Raw genomic sequence first — 23673 nt, forward strand, 5'->3', positions numbered from 1 at the left:
GCATTGGCACATATACTAGATTTTGCACCCAAGAGTCAAAGGTCTGACTTTTCACCAGAATTTTGGTCAGCTGTAGTGCAGCAAGCAAATCGGAGATTGAGGGCATAATAATCATTTGTTAGCAGATAAACCAGCCTGTTTCCCGCTAAAACCTCACCGGTGTAGCCACGCCATGATATTTATGACCTGTACACGGACTCCAACCGCATTTAAGAAAGAACCATTGAAATCCCAGCATTAAGGTAGCCCTATAAACATAGTGGTGTAAGGACACCATGTCTTGAAAGGTCAGAATTTGGCTGCTTGGATGAACTGTTCTAAGATAAGGAAGAGCTGACTAGAGCATGCAATTCCTCTCTTTCTACACAGTTTCCCTACCACATGTTCTAGTGGTGTTATCCAGCTAGGAATGGCTGCCGGCCTGCTCTTCCGGTTCTTTTGACCACATGAGCAGGCTCAGCCAATCAGGAATCTGGAACCAGTATCATGTGACCAGTGACAACCAACCCACCTCAAAATGAAAAATGATGCAAATACTCATGCAGAAACATTGTCACTGTCCCAATGTTTCATAGGGAATTTTTTTTTAAAATCAGTTTCACAAATGTTTGCGGTTTCAAACAATTTTGTCGAATTCTTGTTACAAATCTTTTCACCCAGCTCTAAGTGAAACATTTTTGGAATCATGGTAAGGATGCCATAGTTAAGGCTGTAAGTTAGTTTCTCTTTGAAGCCCAATTTCTGATCAACTCTTGCTGTTGTAAAAGGATTATATGGGGCATTGTAGCTGATTTCAATTGCAGCCTCACAGTGGTTCCCAAGCTAATAATTACAGACTCTCTCACCTGGGAGCAAATACCCAGTGAAGGAATTGGAGCCCCCTGTTATGTGCTTGTATTAGAAAAGGCCTCCACACTCCAGGGGCTACAGCTTTGTAATGAAGCAGCCAGAGCTTCTGAGTGGCTTTCAACAATATTCCTTGGAACATGTTTCAGTAACACAGCCAGGTGGTAATCTTCCTCAGAAATGCAATGCAGCTCCAGAGGAAACAAAGCACTACCAGGCTGCTGCTGGTACCCTAGAATTCGTGTGAGGTGATGTCTCCCAGAGGACCTCAGATTGTATTATTCTAGCAAAAGAAGCTTCTACCTTCTATAAATGACGAAGCTTCCACTCCAGCTCATGTTTCTCTCTGACAGAAAACTTCATGTGTGTCTTGTTAGGGTTGTGGTACAGTCACTTCCCTATCATCTGATTCTCTGTCTCAGGGGAAACTATTGAAACTGTAGAATCTGGAGTTGATGAGCAGGAGATACTCAGCTCTGTATCTGATCATGGACATCGCAGCCCCAAACCTTTTCTCCCTGAGTGTCTTATCAGTAACCCCCAGTGGCTTTAAATACACACTGAACAGGCAGGAGGAAGGAATAAAACCCTCTGAGACCTTGTGAGGAGTCTTGGGAAATGAACAGGTATTCAGCACTGCTTTCTGAGATCTCTGAGGAAGGAAATAGCCTCCTGAAGAGTCACTTCGTCAGTCCCTACAAGCAGGACATCAGAACACCATGGTAACCTGAGAGAACACACAATGATAACCTTTCCTAAGGACTGTAGTGACAGAAGGCATCCAGGTACCAGTGTCAATGGCTGTGGCCAAGAGATTTCTTCTCTACCAGCAATGTGAACCTATGGATGGGTAGTAGAATCTCCCAGAGCATTCTTGAATCTCATTGGATCCATGAACATCTGAGGGTAGAACATAACAGTAGGTCTGTCATCTCAACAGGGCAAGGAAACACCCTGATCTCAAGTTTGAGGAGAAGATGATTGGTCCCTGGCAATGTAATTTAACAAAATATTCCAGAAGATCCTAACTCGTGTGTCCCCTGGCATGAATTGGAGACCCCCTGGAGATAATCCTATGCCTTCCATAGCGGCTGTACAGTTCCAAGTCATTAAGACCTAGAAGCATTTCTATTCATGGATGCTGAAATCACTCACAACTAGATGTCTCAGTGACTCCTGATGTTAGGTTTGATACACAATTTGCTTAAGTAGGAAGTTCAATGAATAAGATGATGAGCTGTGCCCTACAGAGTTCCACTTGATCATGGGACACACTCAAGCCACGAGAATGGACATCTGGGATCAGATGCTTAAGGTTCATGCATTTTCACCTTCCTTGGTCTCCATGTGTAGAAGAGTACCTGGCAAGAGCAAACAGACCCAAGGCAGGGTTATTGGAATCATCCATGCAGGTCTCAAGTTAAACAAGACTGGATACCTTCTCCATGAAAAGGTAGTAGATGATACCTGTTTTGTCAGAGCCTGGTTGTGTGTTAAACAGCATGAGCTGAAGGAACTTCCATCATCTTACCGTGCATTAGCCATCATTTCAGGTCAAGGGATGGGTGAAAAGACTGTAGGTGCAGAATAACAAGACCTCTGATGTCTGGTGGCAGGGTAAACTTTAGAAAGCGCACTGATTTACAGAAATACTGAACCTTATTTGACTATCCAAATGCCTTTCCTTTTGCAAGCAGTTTCTTTACAAGTATGAAACTGGGGGTTCCCTTATATGGTTTGTTGCAATTTTTTTTTTTTAAGCAGCCCTCAGCAGTGGATAGATATTTGGACACTGACTTTTCTCTGTGCTTTCCACACACGCTGATCTGTGCCTCCATATTAGGGTGGCCTACGTGTAGTGCTTGATTTGGGATGCTTGAAGTGTTGTCTAAGTATCTTTCTGTTGCCTTGTTTCTCTGGAAGAAGTGAGAAAGTTGGGAAATCCTGAGTTTTGTAACCTCTTAGGAAAATTAGTAAGTTTAAAGACTTTCTTCGGCGGGTGTGAGGTCGACTTGAACTATGAGGCGATGTTTAAAAATCTTGCTGCAATCCTTTCCTCCCCAAACGCTGGCTTTGTGGACATAAAAACACTGATAAATATAGCAGCCATTGTTTGCAAGTTACTGTAAAATAATACTGCTTCAGTGTGACATCATGAGACTGTTCAGCCAGGGCTTCAGCCCCTAATACACATATGAGAACAGTTGTTCGTTGCAGATGGGGAGAGTAGCTGGTTCCAGATATGATATCACAGCGTGAAATGTACAACATTGTAAATAGGATTTTCATAGGCACAGATAATAGGGTCCATCTGCTTTCCAAGATAAACTTTGGGAGTTCCTTGCTTAAGGGAAAGAGCTAGAGAAGAAGTATTTTAATGCTACTTGACATAAGAGTTCTGATGCTTGTCATAATTGTATAATATACATAAAGTATTTATATTTTAAGTGGCTTGACATTTTGCTACTCAGTATGCTCACACAAATTAGGCATTTGTGCACGCTGCTAGTTAGGTGCCTTACTTGCTGTGTATGCAAAACATGATTTTTCATGTGAACATTGGATATTTGCACGTGACTCTTTGACAGTCTAGCCCTAACTACCCAATGGGGTTGTTCTTGTGTGATGCAGGATGCTTTCTCATTTGCTTCTGCATTGCTGGTGAGGTGCTGGGAACAGGAATTGACTGACACATTGTAAAAGTTATTCTTCCTCTTGTGACTACCAGTAACGGCTTCGTATCTCCAACGAGAAGCCAGGTGATTTGATGACTGACTGCCTCTCTGGAAAGAAGACCTTTGTGGATTTTCCATCATTTTAATGGGCGTGTGACGGGTTAGGTCACAGAAACCCCCTTGGGAGCTTCCCTCTGATGTGCCAAGACTACTTGTGCCTCTGCCTTTCCTGCCCGCTTGGGACTCCAGACCCCTGCCTGGTTGTGCCAGACATACTTGCTGGCTACAAATACAGACCCAGCTTCTATCACAGACTGGACGCCTTCCTATTCTGGGCACAATCCTTTCCCCTGGTACAGCCCTAGTTCCAGCTCAGGTGGTAGCTAGGGGATTTCTCATGATTGAAGCCCCATTTGTTCTGTTCCGCTCCCTTATATAGCTTTGGTACCAGGTGTGAATCTTTTGTGTCTCTGGGTCCCCACCCCGCTTCTAAATGGAAAAACAGCAGGTTTAAGATGGATTTCAGTTCCAGGTGACAGTGTGAGATCCCAAGCCTTCATTCCGCCCTGCCTGACTCACAGGAAGGCCTGCAAGCAAACAGAGCCATCCACAGTCAATTGTCCTGGTTAATGGGAGCCATCAAGATTCCAAACCACCATTAATGGCCCATACTTTGCATAATTAGGCCAGGTCCAGACTAGAGCTTTAAATCGATTTTAAGAGCTTTAAATCGATTTAAAGCTGTAACCGTCCACACTATAGAGTGCATAAAATCGATTTTAAGGGTCCCTAAAATCGATTTTGGAACTCCATCAAAACGAGAGGAGTAACCCCAAAATCAATTTTTTAAAATCGATTTTATGATAGTGTGGACGGCCATCGAAGTTAATGGCCTCCGGGATGTATCCCACAGTGCTCTAGTGGCCGCTCTACACAGGTAAAGGTACTCTTCTGCTGGCCAGGTAAACAGGAAAAGCCCCGGGAAGTTTGAAATTCCATTTCCTGCTTGCACAGCGTGGAGCTCTCAGCAGCAGAGAGTAGAATGCAGTCTCCTGAAAATAGGAAAAGAGCTCCAGCATGGAGCACACAGGAGTTACTCGATCTGATAGCTGTATGGGGAGAAGAGTCAGTGCTTTCAGAACTGCGCTCGAGCAGACGAAATGAGAAAACCTTTGAAAAAATTTCTAATGCCATGCGGGAGAGGGGACATACCAGGGACTCGTTACAGTGCCGAGTGAAAGTGAAAGAGCTCAGACAGGCGTATCAGAAGACCAAAGCAGCAAAGGGCAGGTCAGGCTCTGCCCCCAAAACATGCCGGTTCTACGACAAGCTTAACGCAATATTGGGGAACAGCGCAACGACGAACCCCCCCTTGTCTGTGGATTCAGAGGTGGGCGTCGTGATTCCTGCAACTACGGAAGATTTATTTGATGGCGATGATCAGTATGATGAGGACCAAGAGGAGAGGCTCCAGCAGAGAGCACAGAGCATTTTATCCCCCCAAACAGACAGGATCTTTTCCTCACCCTTACTGAGGTTCCCTGCCAGCCATCTCAAGGCAGTACTCCAGAAAATGAAGCTGAGGGACCGTCCTCTGGTGAGTGTAATTTTTTTTACTAAAAGCTTCGGTTTAATGTAAGCCTTTTTTACTGGGTGCTTCAAATCACTACCTGTACTTAGAGTCACTGACCAAGTAGATTAAAAACCTTTCCTAAAACACTGACCCATGAGGTGGTTTTTAGAAAAGTCTCCATTGTAACAGGACGGATTCATCCTGCTTGTTGGGGGAACGCGAGAACAAACCGGGGAAGGAGAGTAGCTTCGCCGCGGTTTGCTCTCCCGTTCCCCGAACCACCCAGCAAACCGCAGGCAAGGAGACCTGCTTGTTCGGGGACTGCGAGAGCAAAGCAGGGAAGGAGACCAGCTTCGCCGCGGTTTGCTCTCGCGTTCCCCGAACCACCGAGCAAACCGCAGGCAAGGAGACCTGCTTGTTCGGGGAACGCGAGAGCAAAGCAGGGAAGGAGAGTAGCTTGATTACCAGTACAATCTACTACAGGGATTACTAGCCATTATTAACTTACCATTTTCTCCGGACACGGTCTGTGTGCTCCCCTGACCTGCGTCTGAGCACAACTCTCTGTCCTCAGCCACAAGCAATAAGTATTAAAGGTATCCTAAGGTGAGCTTGTAGTAAAGTAAAATGTTCAAGGTTCGGTAACAGGCACAGGTCAGTGAGGAGAAAGACTGTATGCATGGTTGTGTGAAATGTGTCTCTTATGATTCTTTTATCACTCTTTCCAAACCCCACCCCCCCACACACAGCTGCACATTTCTCCAGCCTCCCTCTCGCTTCTCATCTACGTGGGGGGGGTATCATAAGAAGACTGAGGAAAAGGAGGACGCGTGAGGACATGTTCACCGAAATTATGGCAGTAACCCGTACAGAGAGAGCTCAGCAGGGAGACTGGAAGCAATTGGTCGCAAAGTACAGGGAGGCTGCCAGTCAACGCGAAGACAGGAGGGACCAACGCGAAGACAGGAGGGACGCCAAAAATGATGTCAGGTGGCAGGAAGGTCAGCGCTGGCGAGCAGCAACTCTGGATCTTCTTCGTGATCAGACTGACATCCTCCGCGATATGCTGCAAGAGCTCCGTGGTTTCAGAATGCCCCTACAGCCCGTGTATAACATCCCTCAGTACTCACCCTGTCCCACACCTTCCAGAACCAGGCGTGTAAGAACGCGTGGGGGAAGGCTCTCTGCACCAGCCCCCTCCACTGCTGCAGACACTCCAACCAGAAGGCTTTCATTAGATTGAAAAGCCCTTTGTGTCCTGTTTTTTCCCTCCTCTAATGATCCAAACTTCTCCCATGGCACCTTTGCCTCTTTTTACTCTCAGGTCATGCTATTAAGGCAGTGTGACTGTAGTTTGGTAATGAACTAAAGCAAGCAGCTTTGGAAAGCTGCACGGAAGCTAGTTATCAGCATCAGGATTTGACAATTGGGGATATGGGTAATAAAGGGAAAACAAAGAAAGCAGCCATACCGTAACCTGGTCCATGAGAATTCTTGTTCTGTCTTCTCTGATGCACTTTCTTCTTTCAAACCTCCCTCCCCCTTCCTCCAAACCTCCCTCGCTCCGTCCCCCATAGAACGCTGAGTTATGAAATTTCATGCACAGTATTGTAACAACAAGCATGATGCTTGATTGATGAAAGGGTCTGATTTTAAATAAAGAACACAATTCTTGTAACAAATAGTAGTAACTTTATTTTCAATAAAAAAGCAGTTAAGGAAGGTTGCAGGTACTGTGCCTAGCAGCAGACGGAAGCAGCTAATGGTGGAGGTAGGTAATAATTGGGAAATACAGAATTATATGTTTTCCAATGGACAGCTCTCGCAAGTAACCTAAGCAAGCAATTGAGGAATGCTGCAGGCAAAGTATCTTGCAGCAGCAACACCGCATAGACGGGGAGGGCAGCAATCAATTGAAAGGAAAATCAGCATTCAAACTGTACCCTGGCCCATGAGGAAGCTACTTTTCAGTGCTTCTCTGATGCGCACAGCATCCTGGTGAGATCTTCTAATTGCCCTGGTGTCCGGCTGCGCATAATCAGCTGCCAGGTGGTTTACCTCAGTCTCCCACCCCGCTATAAAGGCCTCCCCCTTGCTCTCACAGAGATTGTGGAGCACACAGCAAGCAGCAATGACAAAGGGGATATTGGTTTGGCTAAGATCTGAGCGAGTAAGAAGCGTTCGCCATCTCGCCTTAAGCCTGCCAAATGCACATTCTACCACCATTCTGCACTTGCTCAGCCTGTAATTAAACAACTCCTGAGCACTGTCAAGGCTGCTTGTGTATGGCTTCATTAGCCTGGGCATCAAGGGGTAGGCTGGGTCCCCAAGGATAACTATAGGCATTTGGACATCTCCAACTGTTATTCTCTGATCAGGGAAGTAGGTCCCTTGCTGCAGCCGTTTAAACAGTGTAGTGCTCCTGAAGACACGTGCGTCGTGAACCCTTCCTGGCCATCCCATGTGGATGTTGGTGAAACGTCCCTTGTGATCCACCAGAGCTTGCAGAACCATCGAAAAGTACCCCTTGCGGTTAATGTACTGGGCACCCTGGTGTTCCGGTGCCAAAATAGGGATGTGGGTTCCATCTATGGCCCCCCCCCACAGTTAGGGAATCCCATTGCAGCAAAGCCATCCACAATGGCCTGCACGTTTCCCAGAGTCACAACCTTTCGAAGCAGCAGCTTAATGATTGCTTTGGATACTTCCAGCACAGCAGCCCCCACAGTAGATTTTCCCACTCCAAATTGATTACCGACTGACCAGTAGCTGTCTGGCGTTGCAAGCTTCCATATGGCTATTGCCACTCGCTTTTCCACTGTGAGGGCTGGTCTCATCCTGGTATTATGCCGCTTCAGGACAGGAGAAAGCGAGTCACAAAGTTCAAAGAAAGTGCTCTTACGCATGCGAAAGTTCCGCAGCCACTGCGAATCGTCCCACACCTGCAGGACTATGCGGTCCCACCAGTCAGTGCTTGTTTCCCGTGCCCAAAAGCGGCGCGGAACGGGTAGAACCTCAGCCATAACCGTCAGGAGCTCCAACGTGCAGGGGCCCGGGGTGTCAGAAAACTCGTTCTCCAGTTCGTCATCGCTGTCGTCCCCGCATTCAAGCATTCTCTCTTGCATTTCTGCATCATGGGTCAGCAGTGATAGAACGAGAATGCGTGAATTATTTACAGCATTCGCGATCAAGGACAAGAGCAGACCTGGATCCATGCTTGCTGCAAAATGGCGTTTCCCTCACTGCAGCCAGTAAAAACAGCGCGAACTGACTGTGTGCCGTTTACAGGAAGGGTGGGGGGGCTGTACCCAGAACCACCCAGGACGGGGACTTTGATCCCATCGTGCACTGGGCTAGTAACCCATAATTCCAAAGGGCAGGGACCCGTGCAGGAACTGTGGGATAGGTACCCAGAGTGCAACGCTCAGGGAAAAGATGGACGCCAGGGAACATGGATGCTCAACATCGATGTAAGTAGCCCTAGTGTGGACGTGCAAAATCAATTTTATAAAGCCTGCTTTATAAAATCGATTTTAATAACATCGATTTTACCCTGTAGTGTGGACGTGGGCTTACAGTAGGCCCTCAGAGTTATGTTTCATATTTCTAGTTTCAGATACAGGAATGATACATAAATACAAATAGGATGACCACACTCAGTAGATTATAAGCTTTGTAATGATACCTTAGAAGAGACATTTTGCATGAATCATATTCCAAGTAACATTATATTCACACTCATTAGCATTTTTCATAAAATCATATAGAGTGCAAAGTCACAGGGTGCCATTCCGAATCGAGGATAAACACAGCACACTAGATCTCATTTTGCCTATGCATGAAGAATTTTGATTTGCGACCCAAGGGTGTTCTCCATGCTTACAGGACTTTGTTTTCTCGCCACTGTCCTGGGAGATGTACGTGATGTAATTAATCTCAATATTAACCATACAACAAAATAAGGCCTAAAATTAGACAGTTTGCTGCAGAGTGCACAAATAAGATCTGAAGAATGAGGAGTCCATTTGTCCTCATGCTGCTGGTGTTTTCAAACTTCAAACAAACAAACAAACAAACAACAAAACCACATCACAAACTGGCAAATTTCTCCTCAAGCCAGCAAAATGTTCATGTGTGAAGAGGTTATTTTTCTATATTCAGAGCATTTCCCAGAATACGTTAAAAATCATATGCTGCATAAAATTTATAAGGAAGCAGTTCCAGTGAGAGTGTCCCATGATTGCTAAACACAGATGGAATACATTTCATGTAAGTAATTGAAGACATTCCAAATACATGGATGAAAAAGGCTTTAAAGTTTCAGATCAAAAGCAAAAGGAATTTATTAATGCAACTGTAGTTAATACTGTCTCATTTCATAAGAGTAAAAGTTAGTAAATGTTTTAATTAGTCATCTGAACTACAATTCCCAGGATGCTCTTGGAATTGAAATGTCAGTGTTCTGAAATAGCCAATAATCCTCTGTTCAAATTTCCTTTTTATCTCTTAATCCTGGATGATGGGGAAGCAGAAAATGAATGTCCTCTCTAATTTAAAGTTTATTTGTTAATAACTATATCTATACGTGGTACTGATGTTGGATCTCAACTGCTTGTGTTTGGATAATCCTTTCAATTCACCTTTTAAACTTTTCTTACTACAGAGTTGTTATTACTGTCCATGTTAGTGAACAGTCCAAAAGCGCAGCTGGAGTCCAGTAAGATTCTGGCCCTCTGGCAGGAGCCAGTGCTGGAAGAAACCTTTCTCCTTCCTTCCCTATCCACCCCCAAAGCTGTGTCCCCAAAATATACGATATAACTTTTTAAAGCAAAATCAATTTCGCCCCCCCCAAAAAAAAGAAGAGCAAAAAACATCATCATCATCAAAACCAGGGGCTGTTCTGTTATATTTGTTCTTTCTGAACAAGCATTGTGGCTGTTGAGGAGGAGGGGGCTAAGGAAGAAAGCAGGCCTAGTTTCTTGGCTGCTTAAGGAACAGCATCAGCAAAGGTCTTTATAAGGAACTCATTGAACCATCATTTATTTGGTTTTAATGGGGGATATGTAACAGCAGATGGGAAAAGGTGGCGCACTAGCGTATCTGCTATTGGAATGAGTAACATTTTATGCATCTATATTTAAAAACACTCCAGATGGATTTGATCTTGGTTGCAGCACCAAACTGGAAAACAAGGAAATGCTGAATGTCTGACCTGAACTCACTACTTGTTTACTTAACTCATAACACATTTTGCCTGAAGAGCATATACTGCTGAGTCAGTCTTCACCCCGGCCTCTCTTCCCTTCCCAATATTTCCGTAAGAGAATTCCATTGAAGCTAAGCACGCAGGCTGCCATAGTATCTGTCATTCACCCTAGGTCAGAATTTGTGTTTTTGTGCATTTATATTGCAGTTTCCGTGGTTTTAGTATAGCTTGCCCTGCTTTAATAGGTAACTTAGGGTTCATCCTCTTTGGTGTTTATACAGTGCCTGGGGTCCATGACTGTGGCTCCTAGGCATTGCTGCAATACAAACAATAAAGATTCTTGGTGCAAACACATATAAAGTAACCAAGTTTAGTACAACATTCCCATGTCATATTGGAAAACCTTATATAACAGAGCTGTGAATTTTCACTACAATTGAGATATCCTGGGAATCTTAAAATTAGGAATAATAAAAGAAGAATGTCGTTTCAGTGCTCAATAAAAATTGATATCAGTGTCTAATTCTGAAAAGCCTTTTTTGGAGTGTTCTGGTTTATAGTGTAATGTGTGACAGAATGACATCTGAGAGCCCGGCCTCATGCTGTTTGGCAGGTGGAGAGTGGAGGAAGGGGTGCGTCTGGGTGGATGTATGTACTTAGTTTTGGACTGAAATGGTTCCAACACACAGGTACTAATCTCAAAATTTAAGATTTGTAATGGAAATTCAGATATATCTATCATATTTCAAAGTAAATATAGCAAAGAATCTTTGCTGCTTTTACAGATCCAGACTAACACGGCTACCCTCTGATACAAAGTAAATATGTTATTCATAGTCATCCAGTTTAACTAATACTACATAAAACTAATGTTCCAGACATCATCTTGATTTTGGTTTTTTTTTATTAAGGGACCCTTGAGAATAAATCCTAAGAAATACCATGAAGCCTTCATCCCATCTCCAGTAAGTATAATTTATAATTCTCCCTTCTTTAATGAATGTGTATGAAGATAGTAGTTGTACTGTGTACGAAATGTCACTTTGATTTGTGTAACAAGATGCACCAGTTAGTATACATTAAAAGAAACCTTAAGTATGTACATAGTGTGAAAAAAACCTGTTTTCAACACCGCAAAGTGCTACTTAATGTCTCTGAACTTCTGATGAAAGTGGGGACACTTGTTTCTAACCCAAAGACGCCAGCTGAGCCCAGGTTTGAGGACCACTAATCAGTATAATTGTAAACCCTTGGTCTATGATTACAAAGAATTCATAGATTTTTCCCCACTGATTTAAATTAATCTTTCCTGAACAAATATGCTCTCCATTTTTGATCTGCTGCATGAGCTAATTTGTAAAGTTGGTCCAAAACTACCATGCGTGGTTCCTTCTAATGTACCCACTTTTGCGCAAGCTGTGTATAGCAGTGAGGTTCAAGCTTTTTTCATTTGTGGACCCCTAACAATTTTTTTAATAGAACCTTTTGGAAATCTTAGACATGGTTTGTGGATCCCCAGGGCTCTGGGGACCAAGAGTTGTAAATCACTGTTCTACGGTAATGACAACTTTTCACTCACCCCTTAGACATAGTCTGCAGACCCAAGGGGTCTGTGGATCACAGGTCGAAAACTACTGGTGTATAGCTTGGCTTGAGGTTCATTGCTATCACCTGGGACCATTTCTTTACATCGGTTGTTTATTCAATGGAAGGACTTTTGTGATTTGAAGGGCCTCCTTTAGGCAAAGTTACCTTTCTGCTGGTGTGGTTGAGGACAGTTATTTTGTAGTGACTTGATTAAAGTTTTGCTCCTAATGTGACAGGGTGTTTCATATTGAGATTAGGGTTTGTTTGGAGGTAGAGGAGAAAAAGTGCCTTGCTCAGACACTGAATTGTTGGTTGTGTTTAATAATGTTCCTACTTTTGGGGCATAATTCTTTTGGCATCAGGATTGAAAGTCCAGAGATTAGTGTTTAACTTCTGTGGTCGGTCAGTCATAGAAAATGATCTTTAAGCCTCTTTCCGTAGAGCAGCACTTGTATTATTTGTGCTGATGCAAAGGGGAAGATTCTTGAGAGTCACTGGGGAGGAAACGCATAATAGCGGTCTCCAGTGCTTCCTGAAACTGGCACTGACAGTCCTGGTGTGTAAATGGGAAATGTTCTGTGCTCCTCTCTGCTTGCTTTCTTGAATGAGGTAAGTGTGGACGGTTAAACCAACCCTATTAAACCACAAAACACTAGCTAGACATTAAGTCCAACTGTGCATACAAGCAAAGAGCTCTACCCTTACTCTCATGAGTGCTTAGCTAGTACCTCATGGTAAAGCAGATCACTCACAGTTTTGGGTTCTGGAATACACAGGCACTGGAATGTTACTTAAGGGTTACGTTTCTGCCTTCACTCTCTTTTCTTCCTGGGTTAAATCACGCAAACAGCACCATTGCCCAGTGATAGGAAGAGTCAGCTCCTGGGGGATGATCTGTCTGGGCCAGGTGGAAATAGTCATTGTAAGGAGAGGGTTACCTTTGGGGAACTCGCCATTAGCATAACCCTCCATCAAGGATACAAGGATGGCTTGCAGTCTTAGCATCCTGATAGATTTCCCATTGTTGCCAGATACTGAAATAGCTACAGTTGTGAAAAGTCTTCATCTCTCTCCTGCAGCTGGCCCAGGCATTGCACCCTATTCTGTCAGGCTCGAACTTGGCTACCGGGACCCCCTGCGTTTGTCCCCTCTTGGCTTTATTCTGCCAGCCGTATGCTCGTTTGGGTTCAAGTGCAGCAGCAGGGCACTTTAATGCCACAAGTCCCTACGAGCATGTTGATCCAGACTGTGGCTCTGTACATTGTCTTACTGTTGAATGCCGCGTCAAGGTAAAAGCTTTATCGTCAAAGCCTTCCATGGGATGGACCCAAGCTACTCGACCCCTGCCTCCCAGGCTGCAGTCTTGACCGCTTTCAGTAGCAGGGAGCTTTCGAACGGTGGAATTGTCATCTTGAAGAGCGAGACACTTGAACGTGAGAGACGGAGCTTTCTTGGCAGCTGGCCCATGACTGTAGAACTCGTTTCCGGAAGAGATTAGAGTGACCACAAATCTCCCTGCTGTCAGACAGAAATGTAAAAGGCTGCTACTGTTGTTCAGTGAAGGCTATATAGTAATAAAACATATTGCTGAATGGGAGGTGACTGCAGAGAATCCGATCCTCTTACAAGCTGTAATGTGCTCTGATGTTGCAGCGATGAAGACAACGTAAACACCTCACTAGAAATGAAGGCCTTTCAAGTTGCCCCAGAACTATGTTGCAGTTCAAGCCCATTATAATTACATTAGTAATGCAAAAAGCTGACTGTTTGGTGTGTTAAGAATTGGTGTGGGGGGAAGGAGACAAAAAATGGGAAATCCCAGACACTTGGGAGCGTGAGAGTTAACTCTATGGGCCACAGTGCTGAAGCGCTAAGTAAGCAAATGTTGCATTTTTATGACATGTTTCTTTAGAAAGCTTTATGGCCAGTTTTTAATTACCGCTGCTCTAGCAGGCTTTGAAATAACTGGTGTTAAAAATCTGTATATAGGAATAAATTGTTTAAAATGAAAGCTATTGGCTGCAAATCAAAAAAAGAAAATCCCTTCTTGCTTAGTCTAGCAGCATAGCTTCAGCTGGCTGGTGTAGTGCGTCCAGAGCTGCTGTTGGCAGATGGAGAAACTACTTTTATTATTTTTTTTTTTTTGCAAAAAAATGTATGGCGCAAACAAATTAACCCACATTCCGACCACCTCCTGCCCTGCAACAAGCCAGCTTTACAATGGAATTGTACTGCTCGGTTTAAAAAAAAAGGCATTTTTCTTAAAACGAGTCTTTGAATTTTCCTTTGTATATATGTGGTAGATCTCGTTCAGGGACAGGGGAGTGGGAGAAGAGATGTGGGGCCATGTGTAAAAATCTGGCCTTTTGAAAAGAAAAGTTTCCAATATGAATTATGTTGGTCCAACAGGCTTTGCAATTTTTCTGCATCTTGTCATGGGAGGCAGCTTTGACACAGCTGTTGAGCTGCTGCTGCTTTTCTTTCTAAGAGTAATTTGCTCGGCTGGAGGATGGCCTCAGTTTCACATGACAACAGTGTTCTACCTCTTGTTATTTTGCTATCTAGGCAGAACAGAATACTTATGTGATGTTAACCTGAGAAATCTACGAGGCCTTATTAGATAGGTTTACTGTTTTTCCTGAAGACTAGGTATAATGGTAATGCTGCAGATTAGCTCTTATCAGATGTTAGAGAATTGTGAGCATGTATTTGAGGAACCGCATTAAAACCCCAGCGTGTTTCAGATTTTAGTTCCCTTAAGGCTGGCTTTTTGTTGTATTCTTGAAAAAAAAGTTATAAACAAAAGAAACCCACAGTCATCTTACGCCTTAAAACTAAGAAAAGGCGATAAGGCTCCATAATAGAAAAACATGTTAACATACCCGGGTTAACACTAGGGTTTTGCAGGTTCATGGTATTCTGCAACCAGCCGCACACAATTGTCAGCTTTAGGGTGACCAGACAGCAAGTGTGAAAAATCGGGACGGGGGTGGGGAGTAATAAGAGCCTAAATAAGAAAAAGACCCAAACATCTGGGACATCTGGTCACCCTTGTCAGCTTGCCGAAGTACAGGGGAGTAAAAATGGAAGTGTTAGATTTAACTTGACCAAAAGAGGTGTGAAAGTGAAACCTCCACTCCCTAAAAAGCCTACAAACCTCTGTGATTAAACCTGATCCTCCTTGACCCCAGGTGGGGAAACCCCCCCAAACCAAGTCTCGATTGTGAGCCGAGTGTCAAGTGTGGCCTGGACAGATAACCCTGCTGTGTGGAGTAGCTGCAATTGGTATGTGAGGTGGGGCTACAGAAACCAAGGTCATCTCTTTTAGAAGGTGGGGTTCTGGATTGCAGGGGGCAGAACAGACTGCTGTTGGCTGCAGTTACAACAGACTTGTTGCTGTGTCACGTAACGTTTAAATGTATATCTCCATCTCCCTAGGGGGTGTGTGCTGTTGTTTTTTGTCACTAGAGTATTTTTAAACTTCTGCAGTAAATATAGCTTAGTATTTTGTGCTTTGATATTTCATATTTTTTTCCCCTTTCCATAGGATGGGATTCGTGATATCTTTATTGATGGGGTGGTTGCTCGCAACAGAGCCTTAAATGGTGACATTGTGGTGGTGAAAATGCTTCCCAAGGAGCAATGGAAGGTCAGTCAAATGTTCATTTCTATGGTTTGCACAGAAAGAGCCTATGCTAATCTTCGCTGATCTTATTCATGTATGGCGTATGCTGTATACTTATAGAGAACTGTCCACAAATCTCTTAGCTAAATTGTGACTAATGTTTTAGCAGATTAAAAGTTTTATCATTTTAAAGCAACACTTACAACACTAAGCCACACCTCTTTGGCGTGCATGCCCTATCTGTCACTACCTCAGGAGGTTGGTATTCTGCCCACCACACGAACCCAGAATATGAATGAGACCTTTTTAGTTGGCTTCATGTTTATGGCATTGAATGGTTTTGATTGGCTATTTGAGCGCAGTTGACAGTATGTGTATATTTAAAGCATACTATTTGCAATTCTTAATTAACCGATAGCACCCAGCAGATTGTGGGGCCTGAGATCTGGAGGGCTCGTCTTGTCCCAACTCCAAATCTCATGACCATTCAGGTCTTGCACAAATGAAGAATGTGTGAAATAACTTGAGCAATACAAGCATGTTTATCACTTCTGTCTCCATCTCCTGTAGAATTTCACTCCTTTTAAAAGGATTTTTTTTATTCAACCTGTCAATGTCCAGGGTGTCATATCAAGTGGCTGGATTATTTGGTTTTTTGCTAGTAAATCTGTTGGCAGCTTTGCACAGGGAAATCCTTACTTCAGTTCTCCATTTGCTGGGAGACTAAGGTGAAGCTAGCACATGTGGTTATGCTCTTACATTTGAACACGACAGAAGTGCTGCAACTTCTTCTCCAGACATAAATGTCTGGGGGTACGTCTACACTACAGGATAAATTCGAATTAGCTTAAACCGATTTTATAAAACAGATATTATAAAGTCGATTGTGCGCGTCCACACTAGGCACATTAATTCAGTGGTGTGCGTCCGTGGTCCGAGGCTAGCGTCGATTTCTGGAGCGGTGCACTGTGGGTAGCTTTTGTAAAAGAATGAGGCCAATAATGTTGATTTGCGTCCACACTAACCCTAAATTGGTATAGTAATATCGATTTTAGCGTTACTCCTCGTTTTGTAGGAGTACAGAAATCGATTTAAAGAGCCCATTAAATCGATATAAAGAACAGTGTAGTGTGGACAGGTGCAGCATTAAATTGATTTAACGCTGTTAAAATCGGTTTAACAGCATAGTGTGGACCACGCCTGGCTTTTGAATTCCTTTCGGGAATGTGAAGAATGCATTCTCTCTTTAATTGTAGCAAAGAGTCCTGTGGCACCTAATAGACTAACAGACGTTTTGGAGCATGAGCTTTCGTGGGTGAATACCCACTTCATTGGATGCTGCTTTTACAGATCTAGACTAACATGGCTACCCCTCTGTCTCTTTAATTGATGAGTCCTAGCTAGGACAAAAGTCATAAGCCTGCCTGTTCAGTGAGGCGAAGGACCAGTTTGTCTGAACAATCTGAGCCAGTCAGGTTAGTGCTTCTTGCTTGCTCGTTAGCCCAGTGTTTGTTTGAAGCAGACTCGTGGGGAAAAGTTTGAGATTTCCATTTACAAGATCTTCCATTGGCTATTCGCTGAACCTCTTGATGTCCCCTCTTGTAGAGGGAGAATGACTGCATGGAACGTTTGACTTTTCTTTCTAGATAATTGTAAAAGGACTCTGAGCAAAAGGCTTACGTGCTTATTGCACAGTGTACCGGTGAAATTACATTACACAAAGGGTGATTGTGCTGCCATAGCGTTAAATAGGAACCAACATGCTGCAAATATACTCCTGTGCGTATATAAATGTGGAAGAGATGCTTGCTCTTATGGATGACTTATCTCCTTTGAAAATCAAATAGTTACTAGGGTGAGGCAAGCTTTATTCAGTAGCCATTTAAAGGAGAGAAGAGCAGCATTCAGTGGAGCCGTGTTTGCTCCAGTAGTGCTTGGATCACTAAATACAAGTAAACGTGTTAGCAAGTCTAAAAGAAGATGGGTTCAGCATATTCTTCCCACTGCAGGCAAAACACTGAAAGCGGGAAAACTGGCAAGAAGCGCGGGTGAGGCTGCAAGCAGGTAACCCAGAAGGCTTTAGATCTTCCCAGTACAAGAGTCTGACTCTTCCGCAGTGAATTTAACATTGCTAAATGAAGTACTCAAACCTACAGGAGTGTGTTAAACCACGCAGGTGATGCACCAGGAGCGGATTTACTTTGAAACATACTGTGCCGAGGCCAGCAAAAGGGGGCCCCAAAACATATGCATGGGAACTAGGAGTGTGGAGGGTTCTGCAGCACCCCCACGTTTTATGTGGGGTTCCGCTGCCACGCCATGCCTGGGGTTCTGGCTGCTGCCCTGCACCACTTACGTTAAAACATATTGTTAGGAGCACAGAACCGCCTGGGCTCCTGGGGAGACAGGGAGGGGCCTGAGCCCGGCCATGTGGGCTGCAGTGCAGGAGCTGAGGGGGAATTGCAGCCACCTGTGTTGCAAGGACCCAGTGTCCAGGAGAGGCGAGCAGAGATCAGCGCATGGAGGCAGCGGGGCGCTCAGGTGGCCGTCAATGGAGCCATGCCCCCCCACCCTCAGGTTTCTGCCTGCTTCTCTGGGCCAGCTGGTTGGGCTCCGCTGCTGCCCCAAGAGCCCTGGGCACAGGGTGTAGCCAGGACCCCAGGTGCCCTGGAGGCAGCACACGTTTGGAGCCACTGTGGGGCTGGAGAAGGAGACAGGAGACACCAAGATCTTCATGGCTGAGGACAGCTTTGGGCGCCCCAGTGGCCCTGCACTGGCTGGCCTGGAGAAGTGGGCAGAGACCTGCCTCCATGCACTGATCTCTCCTGGCCCCTGGGTGCTTGCAAAGCAGGCGGCTACGATCCCCCTTAGCAACTGCGGCTGCACTTCAGCCTCTGTGGCTGGGCTCAGGCCCCTCCATGTCTCCCCAGGAGCCAGGGCAGTTCTGTGCTCCTAACAATATGTTTTAACATAATTGGTGAGGGTCGGCAGTGGAGCCCTGCATAAAATGTGGGAGTGCTGCAGCCCCCTCCCGCACTGAGGTCTGCTGACGGAGTGTGTGTGAGAAGAAGGGGCAGATGCCCCAGGGCTCAGCGATTTAAAAAGGCCTGGGGCTCCCGGCAGCAGCTGGAACCATGGGCCCTTTAAATTACCGCTGGAGCTCTGGGTGGCGTGGCCCGGGCAGCGCTGAAGGGCTGGTTGGAGGAGGCTAGCCCCCTGTCCCACCCCTTCCTCCTGAGGCCCTGCCTCTACCAGGGCCCCCGGTGCCGGCCCCCCACCTTGCCCAGGGGCCTGGCATTTCTGTCAGCAGCCCTGCCCGCACCCCTAGTTCCCACGCCTATGGTCCTGTCTGTTGCTCCCGCGGCCTGCACCTAGGTCTGGACCTGCGCCTGGGGTGGACAGGAGTCTGGCTTTCTTTTTCTTGGCTGGGTTCCAAGGTGGCCCCCATAAATGAAGCTATGCACAGGGCCCCACTAACTCTAAATCCACTCCTGTGCTGCACTATGTCCCGGTCGGTTTCTTGCTATCAGCAACTTAGTCAGTGAGGGCATCATGCCTAACTCCCAAGTTTCTTGGAGTTCGTTGCTATGAAAGCTTGTTTGCATTAGTTTTTTGGGAACAGTGCCACAGGGTTGTGTTGGGATTTATTACGGTTCATTTTGCCAAGTAATTATAAACTTGACTTGCTGTTACTATCCTTCCTGATCGAAGATGATGCTGATGACAGTTTTACCTCTTGTGTGTACAGTTATGGCTGAAAAGACCGCAGTGTGAGTGCCAGTCTTTTCCTCATGAAGTACACAGGTAGCTCGAGGTGGAGGAAGGGGTTAAAGTCTGTGTCTGCTGAGTATGCCGCTATTTATGACCCAGCCTCTGTGCATTAAGATCTATACTGTGGTTAATCTTGAACCGGGTAACCCCAATGTCGCCTACTTCTTGCCAGTTAATCTTGAACTGGGTAACCCCATTACTGCCGGCTGCTTACCAGCTAATCTTGAACTGGGTAGCCCCATTGTTACCTACTGCTTGCCAGCGTGACCTACCTCTTACTGACTCCCAGCTGTCAACATCAACGTTGCAGTGTTTTGAGTTATGCATTGGTGTGGCCTTGAAGTGTTTCTTCTGGCTGCCTTGTATGCAGTTGTCCACTTTCATTTCCACCATGCAGCAACTGCCTTGGCATTCCATCCTTAACAAATGACCAGCCCAGTGTAACTGTGATGTGATAAGCCTGGCTTCAAGCCCTGGAGAGTGACTGCATTCCAGAACCTCATCATTGTAACTTTATCCTGCCATGTGATGCAGAGCATGGCACACAGATGTCATAAGTGGAACTTATCTAGAAGCTTAATGTGATGCCTGTAGCAAGTTCAGGTTTTTCACCCATACAGCAAGTTGGAGAGCACAGTTATTTTACAGACTTGGTTTCAAGCTTAATACTGTGTTGCCGACAGACTCTGCCTGATACTCTGCCAAATGATGACCTAGCTTTGTTGATATGACTTGTCAGCAACTTGTCTACAGAGACATCATTCCACAATATACTACTAAGATAGCAGACATCTGTAACATCGTTTGGCTGTGCGTTTCTGATAATGACTTTTACTTTTGTGTAGAATTTTCCTGGCGCTGGTTGATACATGACCTATCTTTTTCAGGGTGATTGTCAGCCCATACCTTTCTGCAAATCTGTCTGTAATCAATTTTTATATCTTTTAGAATATGTGCCCCTAGAGCATACCTGAGCTTATGAACAATTGCCTCAAAGACATTCATGAATGATCGCAGCCTATTCAGCTTAAATAATTTTCCAGAGGATCGGAAACGTATCCTGGTACCGGCATTCAGGTCTCTTGTAGCTACATTGAGCATTGCTGCATAGAAGAGATTTAACAAGAGTGCACCAATTATGCAGCCCTGCTTAATACCATTGGTAGGAAATGGGTCAAACCGAACACTGCCTATGCGGATTCGGCCAATCATTCCACCGTGAAATAGCCTCAGAATGTTGGTGAATTTTTCTGGACAACCAAACTTATGTAATATTGCTAAAGCCCAGGTCTGCTGACTGTATCAAATATTTTATCCAGGCCAATCAGGATGGTGTCAAGGTCCTGTTGCTGTTCTCTGCATTTCTGCTGCATCTGACAGGCTATAGATTTCATGTCTGCTGTTCATAAAATCTCCAGTAGTACGCAATTAGTGGTGTTGCATAGCAGACGATGAAAGAATACTCTAGTCAGAACCTTTCTGGCGATGGAGAGTAACGAGATACTGCAGTCATTACCACAATTGGACTTTTCACCTTCCTCTTGTGTATAGTGCCAACGATCTTGTCTTTGAAGTCTTGCGGTATGATTTCAGTACTCCATATATTGAAGAATAGTCCATGCAGTTGCCTAAGCAGAATCTCACCTCCATACTTGAATATTTCTGCAGGAATCTCATCAGATCTAGGAACCCTGCCGTTCTTCATGGCACTGATAGCAGTGCTGACTTCAAGAGGTGGGGCTGTGTCCATGTTGTCATTGCATGTTGGCTGTTCCACTAGTCTTCTGATTGCTTCTTCTGTGGTGTTGGGTGGTGTGTTCAAAAGGTCACTGAAATGCTGTCACCACCTCTGAAAGATTTCTCTTTTGTCAGTGATCAGTGTTAGGCTGTCTGCACTCTTCAGAGGCACTGTTGTGTTATGTGCAGGACCATATACATCTTTCAAAGCGGCATAGAAGTTTTTCGTCTCTTGACAGTTGGCATAGGTCTGGTTTTCATCTGCCTTGGCATTCCACCATTGATCCTGCATGTCTTTTTTATTTGATGGCATAACACAGATTCTTGTATGTTTATAACTGTGCCTACAGGAACATGGGATACAAGAATTTGACAGTGCATCTCATGTTTTTAACAAGTAGTTGTTGAATTTCTGGATCATTCTTGTCAAACCAGTCTTGATAGTCATTTTGCTGTACCCATGGTGGTGAGAGAAGCTTGATATACCATGTCGTGAAAAGTTGCCCACTCGCTGTTTAAATTAGCACTAGTCGTCAAGCCAGTGGAGTCAGACAAAACTGCCATGATGTTATTACAGAGCTGCACTCATGTAGCTTCATCTTGTAGTACTTTATGCTGAGACTGCCTGATTGGTTTAGGTGGTGCTTTGCAAGGCACTGGTTGAATTACTAAAAACAGTTTGGAGCAGACTTTAGGGTGATCTGTCCAGCATTCTGCTCCGTGCACGGCTTCAGTGATTTGTACATCCTGTAGATCTGGCCGATGATGTAGTCCATAATATGCCATTGTTTGGATCTTGCTGCATCTGTGATATTTTCTTTTTGTCGGGCAGGTGGAAAAAGGTATTCGTGATTGCTAAGTGCTGCTTGACGCACTCATTAAGTAGCAGAGTTCCATTGCTCGTCTCTTTCCCAGTCCCTTGCTGTCCGAAGGCAGGCTGCCAGATTACTACATTACTTCCAATCCTTGCATTAAAGTCCCCCGTGTGATAATCAGTTTGTCTGATGCAGATATAGACACAATGAGTTTGTGTAAGTCATTATAGAACTTTTCTTTCTCATCGTCAACATTTGTCATGATAAGAGCATAAGCACTGCTGATAGTAACATACCACTTACGTTTCAGTGGCAACTGTCCGGTTTCACTTATGCCTTTAGGTAAACTTTCAAGCTTGGAGGCAATAGAGTTGCTAATGGTAAAGCTAACCCCCGATAGTCTTGGCTCTGAGGATGGCTGACCTTACCCAGAACTTGTTTCAAGAGAACTGTCCAGGTTTAGGGTTGACATTGCTGCGCTCAATGAAACCAGCCTCTCTATACCACAATTAAACAGCCCCTTAGCCTGAGTCAGCTGGCCCTGGCCAACCACCAGGTATTAATTGTAGTGTAGACATACCCTCAGTGTACATTTAAAGAATATACACATTGTGGTTTGGTAGACCTTTTGCATGTTGATGGTTTTTATTTTTTACTACTCCCAACTCACTTGTGTGCTTGACTATCTGAAGACTGGATTTCTTGGTTGTTTTGTTGGTATCCTTTTTGCCACAAGGGATTTGGTTGTTAGTATACCAGTCTGATGTGTTTGTGCCTTCTGCATTCCCAAAAAGCCTGGACACAGTCCTGGGAGTGAGAACTTGCTTTTCCCAAAGCAGGTGGTTCCCTACCGCAGATTTTCCATCTTCATGATGATCCTCTGTGCCTGGGTCCTACTATACTGCGGCATCCTAAATGCTAGGTTTGGAGCACTCAGAGCTCCAGTGCAGGTTAGGGAGAATAAATGAATTGGGGAGGTGTGGGGGGTATGGCTTGCATAACAAAGGGTTTTGATCTTGTAAATTAGTATATTTGCCTGAAGAGCTGACAGCGTTAATGACATGGGTCTTCAACCTTGAAACTCTATTGAGAGCAGAGCCCCAAATAGTTGTGATGTGATATCGTGAGATTGAGTCGTCCTGGTGAAAACATAATAGAGTAGTATCGGAATAAGGAGCTGGGATTCTAAAGAGGTGTGACCATGCTTTATGAAATAGCTCCTTGGCAGTTGGGAAGGAAATTATTCTTTTCTTCTTTCCCCATCCCTTCACTTTCTCGCTTCATGGTGGGAATGGGGAGATTTTGGGGGCTTGGACTTCTCAACATTCCTTCCCTCCCAGTGTACACGTTGGGTAGCATTTGGTGAGCTGCTCGCTCTGCCCGGTCTTAAGCAGAGTGAGAGGAGTGCTGAACACATTTATATCCTCTGAGAGCTTTGTGTGGTCCAAGAGCTACTTCCTGCTCTGTCTTCACCGTGTGAGTTCCCACTATCAGGGGCAGACTCCTTCCTTTCCTGATCTTGTATATCTTTGCTTACTGTCAGTTGCAAGCTAAAGTCAATAAGCTTGACCTGACACCACTGAAATGGGAAATTGACCTTTAGGCCCGGAAGATTACTGGCTTACATTTTTGAAGAATGCAGCCTATGGCCTCCTGCCAAAACAGAGCTAAGGGAGTTTGCAGTGGCTGTGTCGATGCTATATTTCAGAGATTCTTCACACAACCTCTTGGCTAGTGGCTTGGGAGTGTAATATAACTAAGGAACTATGGTAACTTTCAAATGATTGGGCTCTTAAAAAGAAAGTAATTTGACTCACAGACCGTATTTCTTCAGATAC

General features: G+C 44.7%; 1 protein-coding gene across 3 annotated transcripts in view; it reads left to right on the plus strand.

Moving 5' to 3' along the window:
- Window positions 1–23673, plus strand: part of DIS3L2 (DIS3 like 3'-5' exoribonuclease 2) — a 288983-nt gene that overhangs the window by 31493 nt on the left and 233817 nt on the right. For all 3 annotated transcript variants that reach the window (XM_030576508.1, XM_030576510.1, XM_030576511.1), the window contains 2 exons: window positions 11212–11265; window positions 15435–15536. In XM_030576508.1, the coding sequence (XP_030432368.1) occupies window positions 11212–11265; window positions 15435–15536 (156 nt within the window). The remainder of the gene's footprint in view (window positions 1–11211; window positions 11266–15434; window positions 15537–23673) is intronic.

The sequence above is a fragment of the Gopherus evgoodei genome, chromosome 9 (genome assembly GCF_007399415.2).
Source record: "Gopherus evgoodei ecotype Sinaloan lineage chromosome 9, rGopEvg1_v1.p, whole genome shotgun sequence".
Classification (NCBI taxonomy): Eukaryota; Metazoa; Chordata; order Testudines; family Testudinidae; genus Gopherus; species Gopherus evgoodei.